This window comes from Narcine bancroftii, chromosome 2 (assembly GCF_036971445.1).
Source record: "Narcine bancroftii isolate sNarBan1 chromosome 2, sNarBan1.hap1, whole genome shotgun sequence".
NCBI lineage: Eukaryota > Metazoa > Chordata > Chondrichthyes > Torpediniformes > Narcinidae > Narcine > Narcine bancroftii.
In genome coordinates this window covers 22,556,884-22,576,648 of record NC_091470.1, presented here as the reverse complement: position 1 = coordinate 22,576,648, position 19,765 = coordinate 22,556,884, and the positions used below count along the sequence as shown (strand labels likewise).

Below are 19,765 nucleotides of genomic sequence, written 5' to 3'. Positions count from 1 at the left end.
GGGCTGATCTTCTGCTGCGAGAGGACACTTCCTCGCCCCTGTCCTGTCAGAGAGCGGCAGTAAAAATGCTGGAGGAACCCAGCAGGTCTCGCAGCGTCCATGGGAGGTAAAGACGTTGCAAGTTGTTTTACAAAGAAAGAAAAGATCCGTCCTATTTCCCTCCCGATGCTAAATTAGGTTCTGCCCTGACGTCAGAGTTCATTGAGAGTGGGCGAGAGCGTCCTCTGTACGTATGAAGGAACCCGAATTAAAGTCAGTCACTTCAAAACTCCAGGGCAGAGGCTGATGAGTTTTTTTTTCAACCAAAGTTCTGACTGGGACAGTCACCCACATGCTCTGGAACCTCAGAGAGTCGGCAAACTTTTAAACGTGGCTGTGGAGCGACTTATGACCACTTGCATTCTTTAAAGCAATCCGTCTTCACTTGGAACTTGCGGGGATCTTTTTCTGTGGTTTGTTTTCTCTTTCATTGCAGCCTGGGCTTTAAGTGAAAATCTTACTGTGTGCAAGATGGAGCGCAGTGGGCTCGAGATTTGCATGTCCCTGATGCTGGTTCTGGGGCTCTGTGCGGTTCCGAGTGAGTCGCAGAGATTTCCCTGGAGACCCGCGCAGGTCTGGGGTCTCCAAACTGGACGCGGGTTCTCCAACGTGACAGCGAGCGGTCTGAGGTTACCTGGTCGCAGCGCGACTCAGCGGAGAGGTCCGGACACCAGTCCCGTTTCGTTCCGGATGCCGGCCGATCTTTTAGTCCGGGCAGCGAGCCAAAGTCGCGAAAACGAAGCTCCTGCTTCCCGAGAAAGTAGCACTCGCTCCGGGGTGAGTGGACCGATGGCAAGCGGGCTTGGACGCGCAGCTCCCAGTCCGCTCCGTTATCACCCGGTTGCAGGCAGGACGAGCCGACCCATTACGTCCCGGATTCGCGCCGTGTCGACACGGGAGAGGAACCGAACCCGCCTCGGGACAGCCCAGGGCGAAAGGCGTCCACCAGCGTGGCCGAAACACGCCGGCTCCTCGGAAAGAAGCAGTGGGTTGATTTCTGACGCCAGGCACAGTCCAGTTTCAGTACAGGGGAAGAGTCCGGTCTCCGCTCTGGTTTCACCTGCCCGGACCAGGTTTTTGGCTTCAGGTGCACCGAGAACACGGCTAACGGCGGCTGCTTCTCAAACGAGGAGCCGGCAGGTGGTCAGACAGACCCAGGGGAGACGCACAGCCACCAGGAGGCTGATGGGGTGAGAGAAGCAATGTCTGAATCAAATGTCCCATCTTGTTCTAACCCTCACAACAATAATCACTGCAGTGTACTTTAACTCAGGTCCAAGAGATCAAAATGCAATTGTATGGGCCACAGCTATCTTGGAAACCATAGGCGTTGTGGGCCGAAGGGCCTGTGCTGCAATCGAGCATGTTCTCAGTCTTATTACGTTTAACTTTTGCTATAGAGTATAGGCACATTTTCCCCGAAAATGTTACTTTATTTGAAACGGGGCTGCACAACATCTCCCAGCCCTGACAATATAAACTTTAAATGTCTGCACCTTCCCGCGCTGCGTCCTCGTTCATTCGTGCTCCATGCACCGAGCCGGGATTCGCAGATAGCGCGACGTGGTCGTCCAGAAAACCCTCTCCACGTGTTGAGCTCACCCTCAACGGGAGACCAGCGTCTCTCAAGCCCCTGGGACCGCGGTTCCCAACGTGCCGAGAGCCCGCGTGTACTATAGTACAGAACAAGAGGCAGACAACCCCCCCACCCCCATCAGTTCAATCCCACTCGCTGCCTTCCTTGTGCAAACTGCAGCAAAGTTGCCCAGTTTGCGCCAAACCCTGCGAGGCGGCAGCCGAGGAGTTAACATGGTACAAGGAAGCGATTTTAAAATATTCTATTGCCGAAGTCACAAGTCAAAAGTGGTGCGGATTCAAACTTTATTTTTCTTGTCCTGATACATTGATGGGTATTTTATTTATGTGCTTGTAAACATGCCACTTGTACGGTCAGACAGATCCACTGGGGAAAGGACCTTACCAGCATAATTCTCCACCCTCCCCACCCAACTCTACTAAGCATGGTTGCAAATGGGACAGTTTTTGTAAAAAGAAAGAGGGAAGAAGTTCGTGCTTTGCAGATCGATGTCACTCAGCAAAGCCCCCCTGCCAGTGGTGCTGCGCTCTGGGGCCAGGATTGACCAGGATCCCCGCTTTAATGAGTAGCTCCAAAATCCGATGGCGCCAACAAGCAAAGGGGTGGGGGTGGGGGTAGTGAGCATTTCTAGGCATTCTGCAGGAAGAGAATGGATTTGCATTCTCACCTTCTGCCCTTTTCTGGCGGATGACAAATTTCAGAACGCCCAGGATAAATAAATCCTGGGCGTCCACTCTTTCGCAGTGACTTCCTACCGGTTAGACGAGGAACGCGGCAGGTCTCCGCGATTGCTCCAAGATGTAATTCATCCCAGAGATCAGCTCCTGGGAATCCAGCGAATGCAAAGCAAAGAAATCCCGCCCCGTTTCTTCGCTTGGACGTCTCAGCTGGTGTCAGCGATGTGGATGATGTTGGAGTGGGGCTTTGTCCACCTTTACCTATCCTCAAAGACTGTCAGATTTTGAGGTCAGGCGAGTAGGGAGATTAGTTCAATCCCACGGAATAAAACACAGAATTCTGGAGACACTGTGGTTGAAGTAAAAACGCAAGATGCTAGAGAAACTCAGCGGGTCGAACAGTGTCCCTTATGTAGCAAAGGCAGGTGTTTCAGGCTTGAGCCCTTCATCAAAGTATGAGAGAATGCTGGCACACCTTTGCGACATAAAGGACACTGTTTGACCTGCTGAGCATCTGGTGTTCAATCCCACAGAGGTTACTTAAGCCTTGGCAAGTCTTGTTTCAAATAATTATTTGCTTTTATCAAAGTTGGAATTTTTTTTTAAATTTCTCTGTTCAGGCTGAAAAAAAGCTTAAACATATGCACACTTAAATACATGCACACCATCGCATCAACACACACACACACACACACACACACACACCATCTGTCACACACACACACACACCATCTCTGACACACACACACACACACCATCTCTCATACACACACACACCATCTCTCATACACACACACCATCTCTCACACACACACCATCTCTCTCTCTCACATACACACACACCATCTCTCTCTCACACACACACACCATCTCTCTCTCAGACACACACACCATCTCTCTCTCACACACACACACCATCTCTCTCAGACAGACACACACCATCTCTCTCTCACACACACACCATCTCTCTCACACACACACCATCTCTCTCTCACACACACACCATCTCTCTCTCACACACACACCATCTCTCTCTCACACACACACACCATCTCTCTCTCACACACACACATCTCTCACACACACACACCATCTCTCTCACACACACACACACCATCTCTCTCTCTCACACACACACACACCAGCTCTCTCACACACACACCAGCTCTCTCACACACACCATCTCTCACACACACACACCATCTCTCTCACACACACACCATCTCTCTCACACACACACCATCTCTCTCTCACACACACACATCTCTCACACACACACACCATCTCTCTCACACACACACAGACCATATCTCTCTCTTACACACACACACACCATCTCTCACACACACACACCATCTCTCTCTCACACACACACACACCATCTCTCACACACACACACCATCTCTCTCACACACACCATCTCTCACACACACACCATCTCTCTCACACATACCATCTCTCTCACACACACCATCTCTCTCACACACACACACCATCTCTCTCACACTCACCATCTCTCACACACACACACACATACCCCTAGACCCCGCAAGGTCATAATGTAACAACAAATTTCTGCACTGCTAACTTCGAGATTTGACGAGATTGATTGCAAACTCAATGAAATGATTAGAACAGTTTTCACTTTTTTTTCCCCAATGATATATGTTCAGAACCAAGAAGTCTTACTGAGAAAAAAATTGAAGTTGACTGGCTGGATCCAGTTTGTGGTAACATTTAATCATAAACATTCCCTACAATCTTTCCATTTTCCATTTAGTGTACGACAACTATATTGCATGTGCTTTATATAAATAAAAATGTCAAATTTGGTTTTAAAGGGATCATATTTTCTTGGAGGGGAAAATAGTCCAAATTTCAAAAATAAATACTGTAGTGTGAATCCAAAATAGTATAGACATAAATATTTTTTGAAATTGTTCCAAAGTAATAATTCATCGAGTTGATGGTATGATGGATAATTTGGTAGATTCTGTCCCATGAAATTCACTCATCTTCCTGTCTTTATCCAATTAAAAATGTATAATATAATTACCCTTCTTTTATTTTGGAGAAATTGAATGGAATAAAGACACAAGGTTGCAAAAAGATCCACAATTCATTTAAAATACAAGAAACAAGAGTATTCTCTTCAAGTTTGTTCTCACATTATATATGGATAAGGGAGAAAAGGTTTGTTTCACAAGAAGCCCAGTTAGTCAGCTTTAAAATGCATGTAGTACGGTAAAAGGAAGAACAAGAGTGTCACATGAGGTCATTGTTGCGAAAGTCACTAAAGATGATGGCTGATTTTTTTTGCACCCAATGCCTGGGTTCCTTTTAGATACCTGTTTTTCAGTGACTGGGTCTTCAGAGCTCTCCAGGGTAGAGAATTCCAGTTCCATTGACACCCATTCCTCATCTCATTCCCAGATGTCCTGGAGCTGTGACCATGGGTTCTCGTCTCCTTGGCAAGGTCAAACATCCTCCTTGCACCCAGCCTGGTGAGCCTTGTAAACTCTGGAGAAGGTCGACATCACTTACTCCATCTCTCCTCAGATGGCAGACCTGCCATCCCTCGAACCAATCCAGTGCATTATTATTGCATTCTTTCCATGGCAAGCAGATCCTTTTATCTTAATAATACTGGCACTAAAAACAACATTCCAGTGCTGTTTTGCCCAGAGTCCATATAATTGCTTTAACCCTGTGCTCAAATCCTCTGACAATAAAGGCCAATGTACCATTGGCCTTTCTAATATTTGTAGCACGTGCATATTGGCTTTCAATCATTTCAACATATGAATATCTAGAACTCTACTAATCCACTACTAATCTCCTTCATGATTAAAACGTTTTCCTGTTTTGTGGATAAATTTTTAAAAATCCACATTTCCATACGTTCAGCTTGCCAATGGACCCCTGACGCCACTTAATGCATTGCCATAGAGGGACCACATGGCGTACAATGTATGCAACTGCTCTCAATATTACAACTATAATAAACTTAAGTACATTCACAAAACTGATGCATTTACATTGCTCACAAAACCACTACTCAACCAGCAAAAAAAAATCACGACCCCGACCACATATAAGCAACTTGTTAAAAGTAGGTTTCCCAAATTTATCATTAAAAGGAAATTCCTGAGAATGCACCGTCTTTCATAGGAATGCAAATCGAAACAAATACTCATCATTTAATATATACTTTAGTAGCATAATTCAGGCAGAGTCAACATTTGGTGCCTATCTCTAATTACACTTAGCAAAGTGATGGTGAGCCTTCTTCTCAAATCTTTGCTGGTGAAGACACCTCCCACAATGCTGTTGGGTAGGAAGTTCCACGAATTAGACTGAGGGAGGAAGAGGACCAGTGAAATACATCCCAGTCAGGGTGATGAGCAGTGAGGAAGAATGTAGAGTATGTCGGGCAGCGCCATTAGATCAGTAGAGGCCCGTGTTCAAACCGCTGCTAACTGTAATGAGTCTGTACCTTCTTCCTGTGACTGGATTGGCTCTGCTTTCCAAAGGGGTACGGAGCTGGAGAGTGAATCAGGCTTGGTGGGCCAGAAGGACCTGTTATGTCGAAATTAAAATCTATTCAACCACACTTCTGCCTTGTGTTGTAAATCTTAGGGGTGTCAAGCCGTTGCAAGATACCCAGTCTCTGAGCTGTTCGCAGCCGCTGTATTGAGGCGATTGGCTCATTTGAGTTGAGATTCTCAAGATGTTGTTAGCGGGAGAGTTGACAATAGTAATGGTATTTGTCTTTATGTTGGGTGAATGCTTATTTTTTAATCCATGTGAGAGCGTTGTTGGTTTTGAGATACCATTCATACCTCATACACTAGGTTGAAACATATCCCAACCAGCCTCTGCAAATGGAGACTTTAAATCCACTCTGACCTGCCATTCATTAGGATGCTTATGGGTTGGCAAGGTTTCTCATTGCGTGGATTGTGGAGTCGATAGGATAGGTTGCTATAAGAAAGATCACAGCCATGGTGAAGATAAAATAGCTTGTTTGGATATGTTGAAATATCAGATGAAACATGTTGACTCTGTGTAGGTAAGCAGAAGTTCAACAAGACACTCAAGAGCCCTGATTCCTTATACATCCATATGTCAAAGCTGGAAGCCTCTTAGATGCCACTATTGTACCAGTTGCCTCTGCTTGTCCCATTCCAGGCACAGTTCCTTGAATTTAAATTCCCCAGTTGCAAAAGCAGGATCTGAATTGTGTCTCTGGATCAATGGAACCAATCCATTAGCTTCACAGCCACACTGTTGTCACCTGTGCATGTATAGACCTCTTTAGCTGGACATACAGAGGGGACTCCAGATTCTGGAATCAGAAGCCGAGCTGGAGGAATTCAAAGGGTCGAGCGGCATTGGAGGCAAGTAAAAGAACCACCTGTGTTTCTAGTTGAACCTCTTCGTCAGGACTGAGCAACGATCGAACAAAAGTCCTTCAGCTGCTTCTTCTTGATTTTACTGTTTCCTGTCAGCCTTGCAACTCCAAGTCTTTACCTCTTCACAGTTAGAAAGAAAGTCTTCTCGCGCTCTCACTTACAGCACGCAAAAGAATGTCAACTGTGGAAGAGTATGGGGCAAGGATGCTTGGAACCAACAGTTGCGTTTGTTTTTCTTTCAATGTACCTGCTTGTAAAACCACTCCTCAAAGCAAATGAGGTTATTCCATGACCCTAGTAGTCAACCAAATTTTGGTTTTACTTGGTATGTAGATGACAAGGATTTATTTGCTTTGAGTAGCTGATGTTTTAAGATCCAACAAATGGCTTAGTTTCAAGCATCAATTACATTTGGATCTAAAAATCTGGAGAGCATATATCAGAAGTAGAGCCATTGGGACGCAATCAGAGTTTTCTCCACTTGCACCTCCTCCGTTCTTTTCCGAAAATAATGGATTGTCCAGAAATTTAGGGTTTTGTGGAGCATCCAGATAGGCGAAGCTGAGTCCGTGGCCAGATCAACTGTGATCTTATTGAATGGCAGAATAGGCTCGAGGGGCCGACACCTGCCCCCATTACATATGTTCTTATCTCCGGTAGCATCATCTATTTCTCCTTCACAAGCTTGTCTAGTTTTCCTTTAATGCATCATATGTAACTTGTATCCCTGTCTAGATAAAGCACCTTTCCATCTTTCCCTTTCTTTTGGTGTGTCATAGTGATGGCCACTAGTTTTGTTCTTCCAGACCTGTCGAGCACCCTATTGTATTAAACTTTTTTCATATTTGTAACAGCCACTCTCAGCCTTCTCTCTTCATTTCTGCCAATGGCCATTATCTCTTAATTCTGCTTTTGAAAATTACTTTCCAAACCTTCGGCGTTCAATCCATCATGGGCACATCCACTGAAGACAGCTGTGTAAGGCACTGCCACTACGTCCAACATCATAAAGGACCCCCCACCCATCACCCTGACCACAACCTCTTCTCACTGCGACCTTTGGGCAGAAGGTACAGAAGCCTGAGGTCTGTGTCACATTTGTGGCCCGAAATGTGAAGTTAATAAAACATCAAACACAAGTTTTATCAGGTAAACTTCTCCGAGTCTTTATTCTCCAGTTTCCTTTGTTCTCCTGCTTGTGCTCTTATCTCTCTCTCATACCACGTGACTTCCGGTACATCTCATACATATTCATTATCATGACATCCCTCCTTTAATCAGAAATAAACTTTACCTTCACTTACCAATATCCTTCGGAAACATACAAACATCGTAACTAATGGTAATACTATAACTCAACTACATAAAGTTTACTTCCTACAGCACTCATACATGCACTTTATGATATAAGATTAAATACTGTCCCAAAGTTCTTATTAAAACTATGGCACAAAGTCTTCGTATCGTTTGGGCACTTTCCGGTTTCGTTTCGGCCTGCCTGCGATATTGTCGTCGCTTCTCGGTTGTTCACTCTCAGCGTCGGAAATACTGCTCGCCACGGCTTCGGGTGTTTCTGGCGCTCTAGTCACTTCATCAGGAGTGCTGGTAACTGCCTCTGGAACATCATCAGGTAAACTTCTCCGAGTCTTTATTCTCCAGTTTCCTTTGTTCTCCTGCTTGTGCTCTTATCTCTCTCTCATACCACGTGACTTCCGGTACATCTCATACATATTCATTATCATGACATCCTGCACCTCTGGGTTCAAGGACGGTTTGTTTCCCAGCAGCTATCAGGATCTTGAACCTTCCTAAACCTAACTCTCAACTCTGGGATCACCGAAGGTTCTGTCGTAACCAATCAAGGTGTCACTTTTTATTTCTTGCACAAACTGCAACTGTGAATTTTTCTTTATCGATCCTTTCATATTTATTTCTTCTTTTATCGCCTTGGCATATTGGTGGTAATTTAATGTACCTATCCTTGGAGTAGGTGTATCTTATGTATTTTTTTGCCTGCATCAAGTAAGAATTTCATTGGATCTGTACATTGTACTTGGAGGAGATAGTACTGTAAAAGCATGCATGAGTACTCAGAATGGACAGACAAGCGAGCGATGAAATTTCATACAAGAAGTGTGTTAATTTTACATTATGGGAGAAAGTGCAAGAGAAAATGTAGAATAAATGGCCTAATTTTCAAATGAGATCAGTAACAGAGGAACTGGGTATACAGGTGTGTAAATCCTTGAAGGTAAAAATTAGGCGTAAGGGTGCTGGGACTCATAACTAGGGTAATGGTGTGCTGAACCATCATGAGATACAATGTCGAGGGGCCTGTACTGTGCTGCGGTGTTCTATGTTCTACTGGTTTGTTCGGCCACAACTGCATTTAATCTCCTTCATGAAATATTAAGAAGGACATTTCTGAAAATATTCATATGTCTGGTTGTTGGGATAATCTACAGTATTTCAGCGACAAGGCTAGTCCGGAGAAGTTGGGGCTGTTTTCCCTGAAGCAAAAATAAAGGGGCGAGAGGATTTTTGGTGGAAGTGTGCTCGACCATCCCTGGTTTCAATAGGATGAACGGAGTAAAGCAATCTCCACCTGTGGGTGGTCGGAGGACCAGTGGGCATGATTTGATGGCACAGAAAGAATACATGGAAAGACCCTATGCAGAGAGAGTCTGTACACTCTGCCTGTACAGATGATGAAAACACAGGCATTTTGAGTGAGAATTATTTGCAGGGCTGTGGGGGATTGGAACGCATAGCCAGTGTGGATTTGATAGCTAAGCCTTCTCAATCTGTTCTGTGACAATGCCACTCTTTCACAGCTTCCCCGCTTTTCAAATGTATCCTCTAAAAGTGCCCAAAGTTGCTTCTATAATGGCCTGTTAAGTTCCAAATGAGATAAAATTGCAATTTATTGCCTTCAGACCTCCACAATGGAGTTGGGTTTGGAAAGAGCTAAATAAGGTTAAAAATTGAACAGCTGTAACCTCAAACTGTTTTGCTTGGTCAGGTTGTGGCTTTGAAATATGTTCGTCAGACCAACAATTCAGTTACTGATGAATCACGTCACAAGGAACATTTATTGTTTTTTTGTAATTTTCTTCCCAAAATCCCCTCCAATGCAAAATAAATTAAAAAAAACCCAGTATAATTACAGCCAAGCGGTTGGAAGTAGTGGTCTAATGGAAAGAAAAATCTTATCAAGATGCATTTCCAACTCGTGAAATTTGATCTGATAATTCTTGATGGATTTGTGAATGAGGTTACGAAGAAATTATATAATATTCTCAGTGTGTTTTGTTTTAGGCCACATTCTGCTTTGAACAAATAGAGTTAAGGAATTTACGAGCAAGAACCTAACTGGATAAGACAAAGCCAATGCACCTTGGGGCACGTTGCCTTATGATTTTTAGGAGATTCGAACCTGAAGTGGGTGAAGGAGTGTTTTAAAACAAAAGATGGCTTCATTGGTGTGGGATGTGTTCCTTTGTGTTTGCTCCTTGTACAGCTTGGAAGCATTGGCGATTGTTAATTAGGCCATTGTTTGATGCAGATTTGAGCACATGCTTGAAATAATTTCTTCAAACGGACTTTCAAAAGGAAAAGAAAATAGTTGAGATAATTAAAATATGATGTGATGAAGTCATTTCCATGAAATATGAAAAATATTGAATGGAAATGACAAGATCACATATGGTGTAAATATTTGCCATCTCCTGAACTCTGACAATGCTATTGCTTTACCTTTCAAATCTGACTGCCTAATTAGTTACTTGGTACACATTCAGCAGAAAAACTCCAGTGGAACATCAGAGATTCATAAGACATTTTAACAAAATGCAAATAATGCTCCAAGCTTCAAAGTCCTAAAATCAATATTCATGAGAGTCGGTAAAAGGATATCATATTTTATCAAGTTTGGAACATTATACCCAGTCCTTTTGCTTCTGCCTGCATGTGTTAGTGTTGTAATGTTGATGTTCTGGATTTGACTGTGTGCAGACAGATGTATTTTCACTGCCAAAGCATCCCCTCATCAAAGTTGCATAATACGAGCCCCAGTCTGACCGCCAAAGGCACAATCACAGTGTGGTCTTGAGTACAAATGTAAGGAGGTTGTGTTGCAGCGGCATAAAACTTCGGTTTGGCCGCATTTGGAGGATTGTGTGCATTGCCGGTCGCCCGTTATAGGATGGATGTGAAAACTTTGGAGAGGTGCACAAGATATTTACCAAGACGCTGCCTGGTATAGAAGGCATGACTGATGAGGAGAGGTTGGGCAAACTCTTGTGCTCAGTTCTGGTTGGCTCGCGACAGGAAGGATGTGGATGCCGCAGAGGAGATTTGCAAGGGTGCCCCATGGACTGGAGAGCACGCCTTATGAGGATAGATTGAAGTGACGGAGGGTGACCTGATAGAAATGAATAAGCTGATGAGAGGCATTAATCGTGTGGATGGCCTGAGGCTTCTTCCCAGGGGTGAAATGAGTTACATGAGGAGGCATAGTTTTAAGGTGCTGGGGTGGGGGCAGAATGTAAGAGGTTCGTTTTTCATACAGAGAGTGGTGGGTCCATGGAATTTGCTGCCGGCAATGGTGCAGGAGGCAGATAAAATCATATCTTTTAAGAGATTATTAGATAGGTGCATAGAACTGAGAAAAATTGAGAATTAAACAGTAGGGAAATTCTAAGTGGTTAGAGTAGTTTATTAGACCATCCTAACATTGAGCTGAAGGCCATAAAATATGCTAGGTTTCAAACTCAAATTGTATTCTCTGGAGCATCATTCTCACAGGGGCCACAGCACATTTGGACTTTTATACCTGCATTGTTCCCGCCGTGGCCCCCCTTGGCTGCCGTCACAACATGCATGACCAAAGTGGATTTTGGCGGTAGGAGGGGGGGGGGGGGGGGGGAAGGGCGCACATAAAATCTTTTAAATTTTTTTATGTAGTTGTTAGGAGAGAAGTATGGAAGAAACCAACTAAACAGTGGGATGCTGGGTTAACATAGCAGTTGGCGCAATGCTGTGGCAGCACCAGCGATCCAGGTTCGAATCTGGCACTGACTGCAAGGAGTTTGTACGTTCTCCCCATGTCTGTGTGGGTTTCCTCCAGGTGCTCTGGTTTCCTCCCACCGTTCAAAACGTACGGGGGCTGTAGGTGAATTGGGTGTAATTGGGCGAGACAGGCCCGTGGGTCGGGAGGGCGTGTAACCATGCTGCATGTCTAAATTAAATTATACTTGACGGCTTCTCAGGGAAAGGGGGCCCATAAACTTTGAGCAGAGTCCATCGGGGGCCAGTGCCAAAAGAAAAATGTTGAGAATGGTTGCTCTGGAGTTTGACAACCTGGCGTATGAAATCACGAGAGGCCTTGTCAGGGGTGGACCGTCAGTCTTTTTTCCTAGGGTAAAAGTGTTGCACACTAGAGGGCATGTTCAAGGGAGTTGTGCAGGATAAATATTTTAGACAGGGAGTGGTAAATTGCAGCAAAGGGCTTCCTGCAGTAGAGGTGGAAGAAGGTACAGTGGTTGCGTTTCTAGATGGACGTGAATATGGGGGATGGAGGGATATCTATCAGGTACAAGCAGCAGAGTTTCACTATGATTTGGCCACCATGTTCAGCACAGACACCTGGAATGAGGTACCTGTTTCAGTGTTGAATTGTTCAACGTTCTAAGTCTAATTCTAATTTTCTATAGCAAGAGATCACATCTTTGCTGGCTCACTACAAACAGATCAAGATGGACTCAAAACTGAAAATCAAATGAAAAGCACAGATGCTGGAAACGGGAAACAGAACAGGAAATGCTGAAACGCACGGCAGGTCACGCAGTATTGGTGGAAAGAACACTTCTGGTCAAAGAACCTTCATCCAATATCTCCAGCATTCTTTGCTTTTATTTCTAAATTGGCTGCTTTCTTGTCAACAATTAAACAGCTCTTGATCTGTGTTCTTTAGAATTTAGGAGAATGAGGGGTAGGGGGAGGGAAATCTCATTGAACCATTTTGAATGTTGAAAGGTGTGGACAGAGGAGAAGTAGAAAGGTTTTTTTCCCATGGTGGGAGAGGCTAAGACAAGAGGGCACAAGTTCAGGATTGAAGGGCGTTTGCTCAGAACAGAGAATTTCTTCAGCCACAGGGTGCAAATCTGTGAAATTTGTTGCCACAGGCAGTTGTGGAGACCAGGTCATTGGGTGTATTTAAGGCAGAGATTGATACGTTCTTGTTTAGCCAGGGCATCAAAGGTTATTGCGAGAAGGCCGGCTACTGGAGTTGAGTGGGGAAGTGGATCAGTTCATGATTAAATGGCGAGGTTAAAGATCCTATTTCTCCGCTGATGTCTAATGGTCTTTTGGTCTAAACCATTGAGGAGAAACTTCTTTAACCAAAGAATGTTGAGAATGTAGAAATGAGAGTTCAAACACTTAGGGGTTTGAAGGAAATGGTATGAATGCATTGAGTGAAGGCTGGACATAAGCATCGAAGAGGAGGGAATAAAGAATTTGTAGATGGATATAAATGGGATGGACCAGAAACACTAGCATGAATAGGTTGGGCTGATTTTTCTATGTGACCTAAGTTATTAGATTTGAAATTTTATGAAACGCTGCCGTCGGAGAGCAGCAAGCAATCATCAAGGATCCACACCACCCAGGACATGCTCTGTTCTCGCTTCTGCCATTAGGACAGATGTATAGGGGCCACAAGACTCATACCACCAGGTTCAGGAACAGCTGCTACCCCTCACCATCAGACCCCTCAACAACAAACTCAATCAGGGACTCATTTAAGGACTCTTACTTTCCACATTATTTATTACCGTGTAGCCGTACGCTACTCGAAAGGAGACACATACATGTAGTGTAGTCAGGTTAAGCTCTGAGTTTTATTTGGGCTCAGGCCCGACTTTTATACCTGCATTGTTCCCGCCGTGGCCCCCCTTGGCTGCCGTCACAACATACATGACCAAAGTGGGTTTCCCGCGCGCGGGTACTTTCCTGCCCTTCTTCCCCACGCGCTGTCCCTGTCTGTTGGCTACACAATAAGGCCAGCACCATTTTGGCCTTTAAGAGGCCTTTTCCTGTTAAGCCGCTGGTTTGGTTGTTGGGGCTAGTGCCGCTGTGTGGGCTGCTGGCCTTTTGGTTGCGCTCACTGTCTCGATCGCCACCACGGTGTGCCGCCATAACTGAATATTTTTCTGTATTTGCACACAGGTTGTTTACAATTTTTAAAAAATTTTCATTTCTCTCTTTTGTATATGTATATTTTCCTTGAGGACAGTCTTTTGTATTACGGATGAGTAGACATTCTGCCTGGCCTACAGTAATAAAGAATCTCATGGTTGTATGTGATGTCATGTAGGTCCTCTGACAATAAATCTGAGCTTTGAACTACTTTTTACAAAATACCCAGAACAGTGAGAAGGGTTCTTTTGTGAAAAAACTAACAGGTTATCTCAAGTGTTTCATGAAATCATGCACAATGTACAGAATATAGGGATACAATGAAAAAGAAGGTAAATTAGCACCAAGCAAGGGCAGCAAGAAAACACTGTTTATGGGGTTCATTCAGGAGCCTGATGGCTGCAGGGAAGAAACAGCAGTTGCTGCAAGTTTAAGCTTTTGTACTCCAATAAAGGGATCATCTTGACATTTATTATTTCCATGACAATTCTTCAAGGGGAATATCTAAGATCTTCTGTTATCGCAAGAGACACCTGCCCTTCAATTTTTAGAGTGTACTTTAGGTATAATGAGAGTAATCAACTTAATTTCACCTGCCCTTGTATATAGTTGTTTTTCAAGGCTAATTAGAATCATTGAACGATAGAACACTGCAGCAGCGGGTCCCCTCAGCCCTTCTAGACTGTGCCAAACCATTTTTTTTGTTCCCTAATCCCACTGGCCTGCACCCTCCATAGGTCTCCCATCCAGGTGCCTGTCCAAATTCCTCTTAAAAGTTCAAATTAAGCCCGCCTTTAACACTGAGTTAGAATTTAACTTTGAGCTCGGTCACATTTTTGGATAGTGAGAATTCAGTTCAGCTTTTGATTTTCCTGCTTCTCCTTGACTCAAAAACCAGGATGAATCACATGCGCCTGTATTTATTTCTGACAGAAAGAGTCAGGATTTAAAATTACAGCACAGAAGCAGGCCTTCAGTCCTTCTAGACCATGCCTGACTATTATTCTCTCTTGTCCCACTGACCTGCACCCTGACCATAGCCCTCCATACCCATCACTCTCTGCGTGAAGTTCCCCTTCATGTTCACTCTAAACTTTTCCCCTTTCACCCTTAACCCACATCCTCTGGTTTGTATCTCACCCACCCTCAGTGGGTAAAGTCTATCCACATTTACTCTGTCTATCCCCCTCATCATTTTAAATACTTCTATTAAATCTCCCCTCATTCATCTACGGTCCAAGAAATAAAGTCCTAATCTGTTTAACCTTTCCCTATATCTCATTTCTTGAAGTTCGGACAACATCCTAGTAAATCTTCTCTGTGCTCTTTCTATTTTATTGATATCTTTCCTGTAGTTAGGTGACCAAAATTGCACACAATACTCCAAATTTGACCTCATCAATGTCTTTACCATAACATCCCAATTCCTATACTCAATACTTTTATTTATGAAGGCCAAGATGCCAAAAGCTCTCTTTGCAACCCTATCTACTTGTGACGCCACTTTCAAAGAATTATGTATCTGTATTCCCAGGTCCCTCTGTTCTACCGCAGTTCTTACTGACCTACCATTTACTGTGTACGTCCTTCTTTGGTTTGTCCCTCCAAAATGCAACACCTCACACTTGTCTGCATTAAATTCCATCTGCCATTTTTCAGCCCATTTTCCCAATTGAGGTTAGATATGTTCAGACGAGTGACCAGATTTTGAAGTTTAAATAGTCTTGTGCGTGGCACAGAATTCCTTTTACAGCTGATGTGAGGCAGCCAGTTTAGCGGATGTTTTTATATTCTGTGGCTCTGCTTTGAAAGTTCGGTGCAACTTGGAGCCTTGAAGCCACAAGAGGGAGGGGTGTGGATTCAAAAGGATTTAAAACTTTGTGCCAGTCAGAGACAGTGTTTAGATTTCTTTGCCTCCTATGGGCTCTGCAGGACCTGCTGAGTTTCTCCTGCACTTTTGAGTATTTATTAGGTTAATTGATTGCTTTTTTGGCAAGCTAATAGCCAAATAGATTTGCGAGAAGTGTTTTCATTATTCACCCACAGAGATGAATAAGAAAAAAGAGTGGACATATTGCCTGCTCATGCCAATTGATTTGTATTTCTTCATCTGGCTAATGTGAGGACTTTATGCAGTTGGAAACAATTTGCCACCTGCTGGAGAGAAAGAAAGCTTCAGAATGAGAGGTATCAATGGGATTTACATTAAAATTATGTGATTAAAGGCAAAGGAGGGAGTATTTCATTATGAGCAGAGAATACAGAGTCAATGGGTTCAAACAGCCAAGGTCCCAAAACACCGTGAGAAAAATTAAAGCATATTACCGTATATACTCACGCAGTAGTCGATCTTGTGTAATAGTCGCCCGACGCCGCGACCACAGACTCTGACCTTGGAAGCCCGCCCATCCGAGCTCCTGACACCCCGACCATGGATCCATGCCCTGGCTGCTGCCCTTCCAAGCTCCCAACACCCTGACTGCAGACCCTTTTCCTGGCCATCCGCCCACCAGAGCTCTCGACGGCCTGGCCGCAGACTCTCCTCAGCCCCAGCTGTCCGCCCATCTGAACTACTGACACCCCGACCGTGGATCCTCGCATTGACCGCCCCCCCCCCCGCCTCCGGAGCTCCCAATACCCTGACTGTGAAAACTGTTGCTCCGGCCACCCACCCGCCGGAGCACCTGACGGCAGATCCTTGCCTAGTCCGCCCGCCCATCCAAGCTCCTGACACCTCGAACACGGACTTACCACCGTGTCCCAGCCACCTGAGCTCCTGCCACTTTGAACAAGACAGGTCAAAAGTAGTACACCCCCCCCCCCCACCCAAATTTTGACCAAAAAACTTGACTATTGAATAAGTATATAAGGTAATTTTAAAAAAAACTTCAATATGGTACCTTCCTGCTATTTGCTTGACGAAGGACTCAGGCCCAAAATGTTGGTTATATCCTTTGCTTTCTGTAGATGCTGCATGACCTGCTGAGATTCTCCAGCATTTCACAAGTTTAAAGAAATAAATATTTTGCTTTTTCAGTAAGGGATTTATTCCGATGATAGGAGTGGGACATTCCTTCAGAAACAAATAGCGAATGAAGTTCAAATGAATGAATGACATTTATTGTCGCACACATGAGGAGAGCGTTCAGATGCAATGCAAGTCTTACTTCAGAATCAAGAATCAGAATTTATTGTCGTGAAGCTGTCACGAAATTCGTTGTTTTACAGCAGCTTTGCAGATGCAACTATTGCTACAAATAAGATCTTTAAAATACAGTCATGCCCCACGTAACGTCGGTTCGGGCAACATCCGACTGCATGTACGTTCGTGGTCCCATAAGATTATTATAGAGTTCAGAAATCCTGGTCAGAGGACGGGATGGGGCAGACGTAAATTGGACGTAGCAGACGCAGCAGCTTCCCGCATGCAACATGTGTATGTCATGTCTCTTGTATACAAAGTGATTGCGCTGCCAGGTGTATCATGGTACAGTTATAACCATGAATACATATGTCTTGATAGTCCAAATAAACACCTGTGTTACTGGCTTATGTATGTTCTACACTGTACTTTCTATTGTTATTCTAATGTGAACTTTCCCTACATACAAATACAAAGTTTACAGTGTTGTACAGTATTAATCTACTCACCCCATATCTTATCTTGCCAGATACATTAGCTTAAATACAATACTGTAGGTGTACAGTATTTTGGCTATATAGTCAATACAGATACTCTACCGCAGTGATTCTCAACCTTTTTTCACTCACATACCACTTTAAGTTATCCTTGTGCCATCAGAGCTCTATGATTAGTAAGGGATCGCTTAAGGTGGTATGTGGGTGGAAAGAAAATGGTTTGAAAACCACTGTTTTAATCGTACCTAATTGACTCGTTATGTGCACCATTTCATAACTGACAATTTTTCTCAAGCAAAATATTTCAGTAACAATTGGGTCTAGAGCAGTAATTCTCACCCTTCCTTTCCCACTTACATCCCACCTTAAGCAACCCCTTACTATTCACAGAGCACCGATGGCGTGGGAATTACTTAAAGTGGTATGTGGGTGGAAAGAAAAGGGTTGAGAACCATTGCCCTACAATATCCATATAGCTTTGTTAAGTATATAATATGGTGTTCGCTCAACGTCCAAGTTGCATAATGTCTTATTTCACAGAATGTATCATGGAGATTAAGCAGCGTACGACTGTAAAAGTAAATTAGTGTAAAAGGAAGAGAAAGTGAGGTCTTTGGTTCATTGCCCATTCAGAAATCTGATGGCTGTTGGGTGTTCACCTTCAGGCTTCTGTACCTCCTTCCTGAGGGTAGCAGCGAGAAGAAGGTATGGTCTGGGTGGTGGGGGCCCTTAAAACACCACCTCTTGTGGATGTCTTTAATGGAGTTTAGACTGATGTCCATGCTGGCGCTGGGCATGTTCACAACTCTCTGTAGTCTTTTTCTGACCTGTGCATCGGCACTTCCTTACCAGACAGTGATGCAACCACTGAGAATGCCTGTAGAAATTTGCAAGAGTCTTTGGTGACATGCCAAATCTCCACTTACTTCTCACGAAGTATAGCCACTGGCGAGCCTTCCTCATGACTGCATTGATATGATATCCCCAGCATATTTGCTTCAATGAGTAAGTATCAATCAAAATATGTACCTGTAATATCTCAGTGGACGTGATTAATAACTCCTATGTGCCTAAAATTTCCTAATAATAATGACTCTTACCTTGTGCAAAACTATTTGTTGGATGATTTTGCCTGCTTATTTGCAGACTGGGCTGACTGTTTATTATTCTATTTGGAGTTTATGCTTTGACCATGTGCTTTGATCTGACTGTTGTCTACCCGTTGAGCTGCAGTTTGTACCATTTTACTAAATGTGAAATTTTAACTGATTGGCTGTAAAAGTGATATATAAAGATATCTATAACCTTATTGGTTTCAATATCACAGCCAAATATGTGATAGAACTAAACTATGTCCAGAGCTTTGCCAACATCGAGCTTTTCTTTCAATTGTCACACTTTTCTGGACATACTTTCTCAATTTTTGGGACAGAGTCTACCCCGTTCACTGATGACCCCTTCTCCCATCTCCAGTACTCCCCTTCCACTTGGAAACTCCCTTTGAGCCTTTCTGTTTCCAATTGCAGTCTCAACAACAACTGCCTCGGCTTTAAGTTCTGGGGAGTCACGATATCAGAGGATCTTTCCAATGCACAAATGGCATCATGAAGAAAGCACCTCTACTTCCTCATGAGTTTGTGGAGGTTTGATGTGACACCAGAAACCCTGGCAAATGTCTACAGAGGTGTGGTGGAATGTGTACTGACCTGCTCCATCCAGGTCTCATATGGGGACACCTTGAGCTCAAATCCCTCAAATGGGTAGTGGACACTTCCCAGGACATCACAGGTAAAACCTTCCCCACTATCAAGAACATCCACAGCAGTGGTTCTCAACCTTTTTCTTTCCACTCACATCCCACTTTAACTAATCCCTATGCCATCGGTGCTCTGTGATTAGTAAGGGATTGCTTAATGTGGTATGTGGGCAGGAAGGGAAGGTTGAGAATCACTGCTATAGACCCAATTGTTACTGAAATATTTTGCTTGAGAAAAATTGTCATTGGCCCATTTCCTTTGGAGTTATGAAACCATGTACATACTGAGTCAATTATGTACAATTAAAACAGTGGATTTCAAACTTTTTCTTTCCACCCACGTACCACCTTAAGCAATCCCTTACTAATCGCAGAGCTCTGATGGCATAGGGATTACTTAAATTGGTTTGTGAGTTGAAAGAAAAAGGTTGAGAACCATTGA

At 43.9% G+C, this 19,765-nt stretch overlaps 1 protein-coding gene across 1 annotated transcript in view; it reads left to right on the top strand.

Moving 5' to 3' along the window:
• The first annotated feature begins 242 nt into the window (after window positions 1-242).
• Window positions 243-19,765, top strand: part of LOC138753279 (latent-transforming growth factor beta-binding protein 2-like) — a 266,073-nt gene continuing 246,550 nt past the window's right edge. The window contains exon 1 of the mRNA XM_069916102.1: window positions 243-1,229. Within this exon, the coding sequence (XP_069772203.1) occupies window positions 511-1,229 (719 nt within the window). The 5' untranslated portion in view covers window positions 243-510. The remainder of the gene's footprint in view (window positions 1,230-19,765) is intronic.